A 14,574-nucleotide genomic window follows, 5' to 3' on the forward strand; every position below is an offset into this window, starting at 1 on the left:
CCCACATGAAGTATAATGATTTATAGCAATATCCACTTAACCTAGTGGCATCTGGACACTGAAAGCTTTTCCAGTCTTCTGAATGCCTACAGTGAACGATGAATAGTGGTAACAGCTGTTACTCCCTGAGCACATAACGTACCAGGCATGATGCTATTTGCACGTGTCTTCTCATTTGATCATCTCATCAATACTATGAGCAGTAGTATAATCAATTCAGATTTACAGATGAAATTAAAAGACTCAGAGAAGCGGTGTAGCTTGCCCAATGTGTGGTAGATAATAAAGCTTGGAGTTTAATTTGAATGTAGGTCTGTCTGACTCTAAATGCTTTGCTCTTAACACTTCCCCAACAACTAGCTCAGATGTATTAACACACCTGCACTGTCTACATATTGTTTCTAACAAGAAAATAAGACATATTATTACTGATTTTTAATAATCAGTCCAAGACTTTTTCCCCCCATTTTCCTTTGGCATTTGTTCTTCAATTAACTCCCTCATATGAGTTATTGACTACACGGCTACAGATAAGTGTAGAGGTTTATAGAAAGTGGAATGTCTTTTTACTTATGGATTTTCCTTGGTGCAGAGATGGCTGGAAAACTCAGAAAGAGTTTCTCAAAAGAGATTCTTAATATATATCCTTATTATATGAATAAATACATCCTAATACACTCATAATACAGCTAATGAGGTAAAGGGGGAAAGCAGTCATTATCTGGGTATTTTCAGGAAAAAATACTTTTGCATCAGTTGTTTGGATATTTTAAGAAGGATATGTTTTGGCAGGCAACGGCCTACATTTTCTTTATTTTTTATTTTTTCTTTTCCCTGTGTGTGTGAATCTGGAGATTGTACAGTTCCTTCGAGGAACAAAGAGGAGCTGGGGAGAACGATACAATGGGTACCAGAGATTTAATTATCAGGTTAGATCCTGGGATAGATTAACACAGCAGAGATTTTGTTTACTTGGTAAAATATGAAATGGACACGCCCACACATATTTTCCCATTCTTCTAAATCTATATCACGAATCTAAGTATTTTGTTCAAGCTTTCAAATACATAGTTTTATACATACTGTTTCAACAAGAAAATAATTAAGAATGTTATTCATATAAATCATCATATTAATAATGTTAATAATTATTCATGACAATATACTCCATAGTTTTCGAAAGGGCCAAATAATTAAAAACAAGCAGTTTAAAAATGCTCAATGTTCAACTTCACTTGGCTTGTGTGGGAATCACTGTCATCAGTGTGAGGTCTCATCCTTATTTGGTTATTTGATTTGAAATCAGTAATATTATAAAAATATCTTCTGTTTATTCATCCTGGGAAAAATTTTATTTGACTCCTCAGTTCTGGCTAATGCGGAGTGTAAAACAGCAGTGATATGTATTAAGACTTCCTGTTAACGTGTGAAAGACAGTTCAGGAATGCTCTGGAAATGTCACTAATACGCTACCTTGGGAGAAGTATCTCATAATCTTGGAATGGACTGCTGGTCTGTGTCCCAACACAGCGGTGTTCTTAACAACTGTAAGAACACAGTCATTCAGGACACTGGATGCCTGGCTGTGGACTTGTGTTTTGGGGACTCTGATGAAGGATGTTCAGGACCTGTTAGCATATCCCTTTTCCTCCCTCCCTTTCTCATGTTTTCCCCGTGACCATTTCAGTCCAGCAGGGAGGTTTTCTTGGCAAGTCCCAAAATACTTGATGTGAATTCAACCTAAATTTCTTCTTCTGAAAGATCTCTGGGCAGAAAGTAAAGGACAAAGTTAGGTGATATACAGAAGGCAGGATTTTTAGGTCCCTGACACTGGTTTTACAGCAAGTAGATTTGCATTGGTTTCTAAGAGATTTCACTGACAACATGTCTTTACTTGAAGCTTTCCAATTTATATAAACTGTGAATTAAATGTACCTCTTTCTTTGGGGACTGTCATTTCCAGATAGAGGAAGCTTTAGGACCTGGTAAATTGGGAGCAATAGCTGTGGATCTTGATGCTGGTGCCAGGATTTAAGTGACAAACAATGGGAGAAACAGGGTACTCTGCAAATTGGTTCTAAAGATGGGAGACTTACACTCACAGTCATTACAACTGAACCCACACTCCACCACTGATCTCCTAATTCAGTTCTCCCCTCTCTCTCCCTCCTATTATCTAACTCTTTACGTAGATGGGAATTAGTTACCTTTAAGCTCGTTTTTTGGTGCCTCCTTTCTCCATGTCATAAAGCAAGCTCCTGGTGCTCATTTTAACTTATTTTGACCATGCTGTATGTTATTGGGGTATATGTGTATGGACTGTGTTTGGTAATCTGATTGCTTTGGGGTCGTAGAGCCCGAAGTCACATATTTTCTGAGTCATCTGTCATCCTGTTTAGCAGTACTTCTGGGAGCTTCACCACTGTGATTTTCTTCTTGAAAGATGAAATAGACTAAAACGATTTTATTTAAAACATCTGCATGCTACATTGGCTTCCATTTGGACCTCCAAAAAAAAAAAAACCTTCTGGTTGATGAATATGTAATTGAGGATTCAACATTTAAATGAAAAAGACATTTCAGATTTTTAAAGATCTATTTTAACATCCCAGAAGATCACTGATATGAGGTAATGTTCTAGATATTTCTGCTATGATGATGTAATGCTAATTGGCACAAATACAGATTCAGTTTGCATTTATTCCACTCACCTCTCCTGACAAAAATTATGGTCTCTTAAACTATAATAACCTGGGTTAGGGGGGAGTTTGAAAGATTACTATTTTGATCAGCCAAAGCAACATACCGTTTCTGTAGGAAGAGAGATCAAATCAAATAAAGGGACATTTAAGAAGGTCAAAGTTATACAACCCATCACGGGCTTTTACAGAAACATATGAGCCTCTTAATTTTCAATTCCACTGATTCTGGGCAAAGTAACTGTGATGAGGAAAAGAAATTGGGTGACATGAATCCGTCCTTGTGATCAAAACTGTAATAAGAGCAGTAAATTGTACCAGCTTGGGACCTCACCTTACTCCAGGTCAAGCTCCTGTTGAATTTAATGAGAATACTGCTGTATCATGCAGGGGTCTTGTTCTTTTATCAAGGGGAAAGATGAAAGAAATTCTTATAGTCCTACAGCGAGACCAAATGACACAGTGGTTTCCAGGAGTAATGGAAGCACGTTATTCTGTTTACGTTTCAGGATTTTATCACCAAGCCTAATTCAGGTGCTCAGGGATTATATTTCTCTTAAGTCCCTAAATACTACCAAGTAGTATACACAAACCTAGGTGATAGCTAAATTGGTTGGGACTTAAATGAGATACAGCCAGAGTGCAAAAAGGAAGAGCCTGTTCTTCTGGCTGAGGGGGTCTCACAGAAGAACGGCTCTTCTGTCCCCTCCCTGCCGTCTCCTGAGCTGCTTGCCACTGCCATTTGAGGGCTGCCATGACTTTCTCTGAACTGTGTCTCCGAAATGGCTGAATGTGGTACCCAAGTGACTGAAGTCTCTCCCCATTGCTGTTGAATCTTTTGGCTGAAGAGTAGAAAAATACTTCACATCCATTCTTAATTCAGTAAAGCTCATACTTCCTCTGCAGACTGATTACTGCATGTGTGGGGTGAATTCTAGAATCAACAATGTTTTGGTCATCGGTGATAAGAATGTTGGTTTCTTTATTCCCTTTGCTGTTAACAGATAGCTTTTCATCAGAAAGTATGCCCTGACTTCCCCTTCACGTGGATCTTAGAATGAAATCTGACTATGACTCCTGTCTTAGTTTTGCATAAGGTGGTATAAGACCGCAATTACCTAGCATATTCTCGATGAAAGCAGGGACTTCCAGAAATGGAAAATGCAAGACATTATAAGTGCAAAATTAAAAAAAACTTATAATATACGATTCATATGACTTTTACTTAATGGGCTAGCTGACTTTATATATTATGTCTTTTTATTGAAGTATAATTGACTTCAGTATTATATCAGTTTCAGGTGCACAACATACTAGTTTGATATTTTTATACTTTATAAAATGATTCCCACAATAAGTGTGGTTACCATCTGCCATCATACGATGTCACCACAATATTGTTGACTATATTTCCTATGCTGTATGTGACATCCCCATGACTTATTTTATAACTGGACGCTTGTACATCTTAATTTCCCTCACCTATTTCACCCAACCCCCCGCCCTCTCCCCTCTGACAACCACCAGTTTGTTCTCTATATGAGTCTGTTTCTATTGTTTCGTTTTGTAGATTTCACACACAAGTGAAGTCATATATATGCATATATATAATATTCATACATACATATATATCTTTATTAGACCTGTATTCTGGCCCTAGCTCTAAAGCTTACCATATGTGAACTTGACTAAATTCTTTGAGCTAAAATTTACCTAATTTTTTTTTTAAATTTTTTGGGGGGAGGTAATTAGGTTTAGTTATTTATTTATTTTTGGAGGAGGTACTGGGGATTGAACCCAGGACCTTGTGCATGCTAAGCATGCATTCTACCACTTGAGCTATACCCTCCTCCCACAAATTTGCCTATTTTTAAGCAGAGTGGCATGTGTACTGTGCCCATCTCATAGGGATTATATGAAGGTAAAAAGCATGGAGTGGCTGAATATGTTTTGAGAACTACAAGGTCCCATATTGATAGATCATGTGATCTAATTTTTCTTTTGAATGTTTTCAATCTTCTATGTTTATCTGCTCCTCTTTTTTATTCTAACAGGAAAAAGTAGGTCAGAAGGACAATGAAAAGACAATTTTTAAAGTGACAGAAGTCTTGGATCATATAATCTGTGCATCAGAAGACTAGAATCGACTTGGGTAATTGTCCATATTTTTGAACAATGGTTAGGAGAAGGATGCTAATTGGCACTTCTCAGATAAAGCTGTGAGACTTAAATAACAACAACAGATGTGAGTGTTGGGGACAAAAAAGAACCACATGGTAGTAAAAACAATTATGTTCCAAAGCAGGGTCCCAAGGCAGGCTGCAGTTACTAACGCTTGGTAGAGTCTGGAAGTGATAAGTGACACCTTGGTGCGACTTTCTGGTCTGTTTTGTAACAGTCAATATTTTATAGATTGAGCTTTATCACGTGAGTTAGGTTTCTACTTACAAGGAAGCCCAACCTAAGAGACTATTATTACGTTTACTGTAAGCAGTTTTGTTGAATGGAAATTAAATTTTATGACAGCCATTTATAGGAAAAAAAAACTTCCAAAAGAAGAAGTAGAATGAAAACTGAAACTTTAAAACACTCTCTTGTACAAGTATTTGTGGGACTAAGTTTAGATAAATTTCATCCATTTCTTTTTATGCTGTTCTAAAGACATACAGCTAAAAGCCTGACAGATTCATATTACTGATGATCTATTGTCATACTAAGTAAATATTTGGACGTGCAAACTCTGACATCCAAAGTGCAATTATTCCAGAAGAATAACTGCTAAATAAGCACTCTTACAAGCATTGCTTTATGATTAAAAAAAATCAATTCCAGATTACATTATGTTTAATGTACTACACAAGAACTACAATTATCAATTTTTGGCACCAAAACCAAATTTTTGGAATCTTGAAATTTTTCCAAGTATTAAATATTTTAATCTGGAGGTCAACAAAATTACAAATGAGAAAAACCTTAAAATTTTGGTTATGGCTTTACAGTGAAATGTGTGGCTTCTTTTCTTGAGCACGATTTCTAGAGAAGCAGTATTTCCAGATGACTAGCAAAGTGATTGCTGAAATGCATTAATTAACCTTTACATTCACATAAAAGTGTTTTGTGAGAACAAATGTACACAAAATGTTATCTTTAATCATGACTAATAAAAATGGGTTATATAAACACCGGTTTTACTACTGCAAATGTCTACTTGACAAATGACAGGACCTGCCTCCTTTATTAAAAGATAATTACAAAGGTCTCACAAGGGATTCAGATCTCCTGCCTGCCTGCCTGCTTTGAAGTAGTAAGATGAAGAGAGTCTTGAAGTAGTATCTAATGGTTATATTAACTGTTGATGCCTGAGTTGCATCTCCCTTTTAGCTCTAGATTTAGTTCATAAAACAAAATTTTAAAATTAAACATAAAGGGTTTAGGGAAAGAGCTAAGGATCCATTTTGAAATGGGTTAACCAGGCAGATACTGGTAAAATTAAGTCAGGGTTTTTTCTCCCAGGACTGGGCATCACTGTGTCCACACCTGAAGTCCCTGCTGTGCTTAAATGAGCCTTCAGAGAGCCAGGTGGTTCCATGCATTACAGCCCCTAAGGTCTCATAGCTCCCTTTCCCCCAAAGCCTAAATCATGGCAATTAATTTAATAAGCCCTAGGTTAGCTGTTAAAGCTAGTCATTAATATGAAGGTATTTCCTCTTCAAGTTGTGCTCGGGAAGTTAAGACCATCAGGCCTGTTTAACAAAATGGCGGCATCACTGGTTCGACCTCCATGATGGGAACCCTCTGACACGGAGCAGATACGAGAGAAGCTGGTACTGGTTAAAGGCGCGGATTCTGGAGCCAGAGGCTTGGGTTCAAACTTTACATCTGACGAACTGTATGACCTTGGGCAAGTCACTCCTCCTCTCTGTGCCTGAGTATCCTCATCTATAATAGGACCTACTTTTTAGGGCTATTGGATGATTAACACAGCTAATATGCATAATGTGCTTAGTGCCTAGTGTGTTATATATGCTGGATAAGGATTAAATCAATTAAACTCACTTCTTGCAGACACTCTGAAATTTATATCTATGCCAGAAAAATGATTCCTGAAAAAAAGCCGTGTCACAGAAAAATTGTTGGTTGAAGGACCAGTCAGGAAATTTTGGGGCTTAGTCTTCAAGGTCCACAAGTTTAGATTTTTGTTATCTCCAAATGAAGTGTAGGTACAGCCACAGCAGACTGCTAGGATTAAATGTTTAAAACACACATTATTTTTATAACTCTGTCTTAGCACGTCTTCTACTTTTTAAAATGTACCAGGAGTTGCAAAAATGGAAAGTTTCCTAGTTTTCAAGACTCTGAAATGATCAGTTAAAGACAACAGGAACAAAGGAATAGATAACTTTGAGCCTTAAGCCAAATTCATGGTGAAACAGTAGATTCTACCAACTCTCCGGCCAGTTTTATTGGGATGTTTCCTCTACTTGAGAAATGGTGAATTTCTCATTTGAGACATTTCATGCATAGAACCACTTTTGCAGGATAGCATTTCCAGAAATGTGATCATGTCTGCATGGTCAGTCACCCACTGCGTGGAAGGCTGACATATGATACCTTGGGTAATATTCCTTGGAGACCCATTTTTTTTTTTTTTACCTCTAGGTTGACTTTCTTAGAAAGTTAGTATCAAATAATGGAGGTCCTTTATTGGCTTAAGTAAGCAGAAAACACACACACAATCTGTTTTCAAATATCCAGCCATACTCAATAAGTTATTAATAATTTTCTCATATGGTATCCAGGAAGAAAGGCTGCTAGGTAATTTGGTAAGTAATAAATATGGGATATATTGAGAGAATTCCAGTGCTGCTCAATCCTCTGTGTTACTTTCTTTAGTATGTAGAATGTTTCCAATGAATTAGCCATATGGTAAATGGGGTTACAGACACTTGCACGATGTTCCACAACTAAAAGTTTCTGAATTGAACTTTTTGTTCTGCACGTTGTTTTGTAAGTGACAGTAAACTAGCAACATTGAGTTGTCATCTTTCTCAACTGTGCCACAAGCCACATTTTTTTTCTTACACACACACACGCACACACACACACACACACGCACACACAGCCAAATTTTCATTTCCACATTTCTCTTGAAGGTCTTCTGCTGAATCCTGCAATGTGAATATATTTTTAAAAATCTAACTAAAAGAGAATGATGACACAGAACACACAACTCCCAGAGGAATGAAATCCCTAAGTGTATGAGTTTGGAGGTGAAATATTTTGTAAAAATTGCTATAGGCTTGAAAATGTTAAGACATGATGCCGGAGCTTATCGTGGGAGGAGCGCGTGTATCACAATTTCATATTTCTAAAACGGATGTGTTTGGTGGTTAGAACCAGCATCAGCTGGGAGCTTTGTTAGGAATGCAGAATGTCTGACTTCAACCAGACCTACGGTATTAGAAATTGCATTTTAATGAAAATTGCAGGTAATTCACATGCATAGGAAAGTTTGGGGAACATAGTAATATGAATCTATTAAATATTTTACAGATGCATTATAGTTACACGAAATATAAGATAAAAAGAATTCCCTACCAACACAAACATAAAAATATCCACTTTTGATAATCCTAAAAATTAGTTCCTACTTATCTGTTTCTTCTTATTTCCTTAAAATTAACATACATTTTCTACTAAACTAAGAAAATGACTACAAGGAGGTACTCAATAATTACTGAAAGCCGACAAAACATTAGATTTAAATGTTTGAGCTGAAATCACACTGGATTTGGTTTCAAAGGTATCCTTTAAATGGAAAAGAAAAAATGAACTTAGAAAGTAGGAAAAATAGTAACAGCCAGTTTGGGGGCCCCTCTCAGTATCACATTATATCTACCTGCTTCATCTACTAACTTGCAAGCTCCCTGAAGGTGGGGAGGGACATTCAGGTGTGTCTTCAATGGTGAGGACATTTTAAATAAATGAATAACTAAACAATGTTTTTGTTTAATTTATTCCTTAATTTAAACATTGAAACATTCTGTTCCCATATAATTTTGATATTACTACTGGCCATTTTCTACTATTTATCTACTGCAATCCCCTCAAGTAACATAAATGATATTATAATAACAATGTAATGATATTATAAAGTAAAATCTTAAGAGAATGATTAACCAGGACTGACACCTACTTCCAGATTATAAAGATCACTTATTTCATTTTATTTCCTTGAAGAAGTGTACAAACTGTCTTCATCCACTAGGATAAGCATGCTATTAACTTATTGAAGAAGTAATTGAGTGCTCCAGATAAAAGAAAATATTTTGTTAACTAGCTAGTATTTGGAACTGGGTTTAAAATCAACCTACTTCTTTAGAGAACTTGATTGCCCTCTAGTGGAGTTAAAAGTTAATGCAGACACCAAGGTTTTCCAATTCAGAGATCTAGGAAAGCGAATGAGCTTTGGGTTCTGGAAACATCTGGGTAACTGGCTAATTCCGGTTTTTTGTTTTTTGTTTTGTCTGAAAATTTCTTGCATTTTTTCATATAAGGTCACAGATCCTGTGACAATAGAATGATGTATGTTTTTCGAGGGCCAAAGAGGCAACTGATGTGCACCGGACTTAGGTATCAACAGTTTGGGGTGGCCACACCCAAAGCAGGTAGCCACCTGCTCTGAGGCCAGCTTCTTTCAGCCTGTGTGAGCAAGGGGATCCTGGGGTGGGGTGGAGTGTATGGCCAGTTGGGAGAAAAAACACCAGTGATTGATAAATCAGAAATTTTCCTAAAGATGGTGTGGATTTATCAGTAACAAAAATCCTTAATTAATTATGTAATTGATTTGTCTCCCATTTCATTTTGAATTATACAAATTTACCTTTAAAATTCTGCTTGATAACTGCTACTAGATATTCACAGAACTGAGTAACTATTTTGATCCTAAATCATAGGGAGGAAAGCCATTTAATTGTGTGAACTGGCTTTATGGCACTCTGCGAGGACATTTCTTGAATCTGATTAAAACGTAGCCATTTGCAGCATTTCACCACTGAGAACTAGTTATTTGATGATAGACAGATTGTGCCAAATGATTAAATGCCTATCCCACGATCTATCCATTAATAATTTAAAAAAGACCATGAAAGTAAGTAAAAGTGCTTTTAATGTAACAAATAAAATTCTGCTAAAAATGTTAATGACTAAGGGCAGAGACAATTGCTCTAACAATAAAAAACTCCCTTCTTCCTTAGAATAATTTACTACAAATCTTAAATCATGTCACAAAACCATGGTTAATTTTGACAAAATAAAGTTGTAGATTTTGATATGATAAACCATCCAATCTCAATTATCATTTAAAAATGTATTTTCTTTCAGAGAAATTTACCATGCAGAGACAGTCACTACCAGGTGTATTAATTTTATCATTATACCAGCTGCCTGCTTAATGCTTGCTTACTTCAGGCAAAGCATACTCACCTTGTATAAACTATATATATATGATTGAGTGATAAGCTACTGCTATTTCTCTTTTAATTTTATCCTGAAATTTTGACCAATTCCTCCTCTTTACACTCCTGGTTATTTATATATCCATTTAGAAGGTGCCCACTTCATTAGAGAAGATAACAGGGAATATTATATGCACGGAGTACAATCATGCTGAATACAATAATTGTTTAATGAATCAGGAAAAAGCACCCGCCCTGGTGATTAATTGATTATGCTTTGCAACTGGAATGATTTCAAAATCCATTATTTTAATAATGCAGAGGCTGTGCTGCTTTTCATGATTTGCTTACTCATGGCAGAAAGGGCCCTTGCATTTGTCATATTTGGGGTGGGATTTTTATTAATAGGATAGTGGCTACCATCTTACGATCTAAGTTTTTATGCAGAATTGAGACAGTAGCAAGAATTAGCAATTGGAAGGACAGTTTCTAAATAAAAAGAAACAATTAAAATTGTGCATAACCTATATTTATATATTTATGGATCCAGTCTACGGAATACAAGGCGAAGATCATAATATTTTAAATATGTATATTTTCATCCATTGCAGCCACAAGCAAGTCTCTGCAGAGAATTTTCCAGCAATCTTTGGCACACAAGCCCAGCCCTTAACAAGCACCTGCACTTATATCTGACCCACATGAGCACACATAATTCTTATAGGAACCAAAAATACATTTGCTTTATAACCTAAAGTGCACAGGAGAGTGAATTCTTTTTTTGTTGTTGTTGTTTTTGTTTTTTTGGAGGAAGAAAAGAAGAAAAGTGAGTACAACAAGGGTTAATTCTTAATCAGGGCAATTCAAATCTTTTGAATGAATATGGCCACTGAGTCATGAAATAATAATAATAATTTGAAATAACAGCAATAACACTGATGATGATGAGTTTGCAGACGCCTTCCTGCAGCATAAACCTCTCGGTGGGGGTGCAGAGCAGAGCGAGATCGCCCCCATCCCCCGTTCTCAGAACCTTTCTGGACTTGCGGGCGAGCCGCGAATTTTGGGAAGTCGGGGTAGCTCAGGACACTGCGCAGAAACCTGTCTCCTGGGCTGCATCCGCGGGGTCTAGCGCCCAGCTCCCGGGAGGGGACCGCAGGGCGCGGCGCGGGACTCTGCAGGGCTGGCTGCGCTCCACGCGCCGCCGGCTCGCCATGTGCGCCCCCACCCGGCCAGCGGCTGTCGGGTCTGCGTCCCAGCTGGGAAGGGTGGGGTCGAGACGCCCCTCGCTAGAGGAGCAAGGGTCTCTCCTACGGAGACTATCCAAGGTGTCGCCACCCAGGAGAGCCTGGAGAACAGAACGTGGGCTGTGGGCTTTGGCTGGGGGAAAATAGCCCCAAGCTCCGGGAGTTGTAGGAGGCAGAGAAGAAAAACCCTCCCCTCACTCCTGGGAAGGGGTCACCTCTGCGGGCCTGTGGCCGGCTAGGGTGCGGCCGCGCCTTTGTGTGCCCGGGCGGGGCTCGAGCCAGCCTTTCTGCAGAGCCGCACACTTGTCTGGGAGGGGCTCGGCGCTGGGATCCGGAGCAACACCCGGTGTCTGCGCCCATCAAAGTGTGCCTGGGCTATTCTGAATTGCGGGGCTATAAACGGGGGCTCTAGGACTGCAGATCTCTCAACAACCCCTCCCCAATTCCCTTCCCTTGCCCTGCATCTGAGCCCGAGGTCTTCCGGGCTCCGCCTGGGAGGGTGGGGCAGGGCGGAGCTGTCCAAAGCGAGCCCTTTTCGCAGCTTTTCCCCTTATCCGCATCCCGCACTGGGTTCCAGGGGAGGGGTGCTTCCAGCTGCCACCCGATCTCGGGCCCCTCCCTGCCTGTGCCCCTAGCGGGGACCGAGCACCGAGCCACGGGGCACTGGAGGAGCAAGACGAATTAGGGATGGAGGCCCTGATCTGGAGCCTTGCTTGGTCTCTGTGTCTCGACTATCTGTCTGACACAGGCTGAGCCTATGAAAATTGCCGATTTTTGGCCCTGTTTGACCTACAAAAGAGATATTTCATTTGGCTCAATTAAAGACCTTGACCTCTTTTGCATCTGTATTATTATATATACTCATATCTAGGTCCCAGAAGCTTTTCCCGAAAAAGATCGAATGAGTTCAAAGAAGCTTTTATCTGCGTCTTGCCCAAGCACCCCATGTAATGTGATTTTGAAAAGACTGTTAACCCACTTTTCCCCCTTCTCTCTGTAAGGCAGAACAATGAGGCCAGGGTGGGGAAGGCGAGGGCAACCGCCAGGTCCCACTCGGAAGCCGAGGCTGGGAGTCAGGAGCGCGAAGCGCGGGGCGTGGCGCTGCTGTCCCTCCAGGGCTGGGCTCCTGGGCGTCGCGCTGCGCTCCCCACCCGGCCCCCTTTCGGCTGAAGATGCTGCACCGGCTGGGGGGAGGGGTGAAGGCGCTGGCGCGGCTCCGCACAGGGTGGGGCCGTCCGCATTGTGTGCCCAGCGCTGCAGGTGCCTGCCCCCCCTCCGGGACCGCCCGTCCTCACACAAAGAAACCCCACCCCAGCGCCTGCGAAACCGCTGTCCCTCCACCCCTCCCCAACCGCGCGCTTCCCCGCCCCTGCAGCTGCCCACCCGCGCCCTCTGTGCCCTCCCGACTTCCTCTCTCCTTCCCCTCCCTTTCCCTAAAACAAAGGAGTGTAGGTCCCCCCCGCCCCCGCCCCGCGCCCCCACCCCCCGGCACCGCGCCCCAGGACTAGCGGTTTTTCCGACCAGACAATACCATAAAATTTGCCCGGTTCTTTCACCCGCCTTCCTCGTCTCCACCCATCTTTCAAACAGCCTAGATGGGACCGCTTTGACTTTGCATTTTTCTCTTTCCTTTCTCCCACCCTCCTTCCTCTTCTCTATTTTCTTTTCTTTCTTCCTTTTTTTAAAAATAGAGAATAAAGAACGTTACAAAGCACTTTTACAAATGTCCCTTAACCCCATTTAAGTCTTACAGTTAAGGTAGCCCCTTCCCCCTACGACTGAGTCCTAATTTAAAATATGGAAACAGAATAAATTGTTTACCCACGGGAAGGAAACTTACCTGCCTCTACCTTAAAAAAAATCTTCGCTTTAGATTTCCAAGTATCCCCTCTTTGCCCTCCCCAAACCCCAGAACTGCCTCCGTCCTTCCTGATTCCTATGTTCCCAATAACGTCTTTTTCTCTATAAAATATCTCTAAAATAGCTCTAAGAGAGAAGGGGAGAGGTGGGCTCCAGGTCGAGCCGAGGAAGAACGAGGCGCGATGCCTTACCCATTGCTGTTTTAGCCATTGTAGGGATGTGCAGAAGCTGAGCGGTGGCGAAGGCGGACAGTCCAGCTACAGCAGCGGAGAGAGCGAGAGAGAAGACTGAATAAGGCACTGAGTCTGCAGAGTGGGACCGTGCGAGAGAAAGAGCAAGAGGCAGGAGCCCATGAATAATTATCACTCAGAAGCTCAAGCAGATTGGCTCCCAAGGTCCCCTGACATGACTCCCGCAGAGTCAGAATCTCCAAGCATTAAATATTGATCGGCCAATGGTGCTGGAGTACAAAGTACCAGAATGCAGTTTGAAATGGAAATCAGTCCTTCCCTGGCAGCTCCCCCCATTTTGGGGGCCTAGTAGTACAGTCCAAGTAGAGTGGAGCCTTAGCCTAGGAGCCTTCTAGGAGCTAGAACTGGGCTGTGCCTACCTGGGAGCCAGGAGGCTTGACTTGATTCACACATGTTTTGTTGCACAAATCGAAATTAAAAAAAAAAAAAGGAAAGAAATTCAGAGGCCTGAGAAGTCTTCACAACATGCTGGCTGTTGGAAACATCTGTTTAAACACTGTTCATGTTTTCTCTTTCACCTTTGGCCATGTCCTTGGTAGATTTTTGTCTCCCAGGGTGACCCCATGTCTGGCTATGGTGGCAGCTCAGAGCAGAACTGCGCTATGATCCTTTGCCTCCTAGCATAGCTGGGCCCAGATGTCTCTGGACTATTGAGGATCTCTCAGCAGAGCAAGGCCTGATGTTTTCCACTCTTGGCACAGAAGGAAGGGGCTGTCTGGGAATAAGAACAAGTAGTTATGGTCTACCTGGGGACCTTGTGGAAGAAGACGAGAGTTAGCCTCCTGTGCCTGGGTCCTGTCCATCTGGTAACAGGGCAGAACCAGGATGACTGTTGGCCTGGGCATTGGAGGACCCATGGGTGGGTGGCTGACATGTTGCCCTGGAGATGTAAGATTACATGGGTTGAAACCTCAGTGACCTTTCCAGAGCTCTAAGGAAAACCCTTTAGACAAGAATAGAGATGAAAGGCATGATCTGGAGCATGATTTTTTTTTCTAAGATCCAGAGTCTCCATTGAGATAAGGCAAAGAAAGATTTGTTCATGTTTCAGGCTGAGCAG

General features: G+C 40.8%; 1 protein-coding gene across 1 annotated transcript in view; it reads right to left on the bottom strand.

Moving 5' to 3' along the window:
- The window catches only part of STMN2 (stathmin 2), a 41,983-nt gene extending 28,145 nt beyond the window's left edge, over positions 1-13,838 (bottom strand). Inside the window, exon 1 of the mRNA XM_006202388.4 lies at positions 13,455-13,838. Coding sequence (XP_006202450.1) covers positions 13,455-13,473 — 19 coding nt within the window. The 5' untranslated portion in view covers positions 13,474-13,838. The remainder of the gene's footprint in view (positions 1-13,454) is intronic.
- Between the last annotated feature and the right edge of the window lie 736 nt (positions 13,839-14,574).

This window comes from Vicugna pacos, chromosome 29 (genome assembly GCF_048564905.1).
Source record: "Vicugna pacos chromosome 29, VicPac4, whole genome shotgun sequence".
Taxonomy (NCBI): domain Eukaryota; kingdom Metazoa; phylum Chordata; class Mammalia; order Artiodactyla; family Camelidae; genus Vicugna; species Vicugna pacos.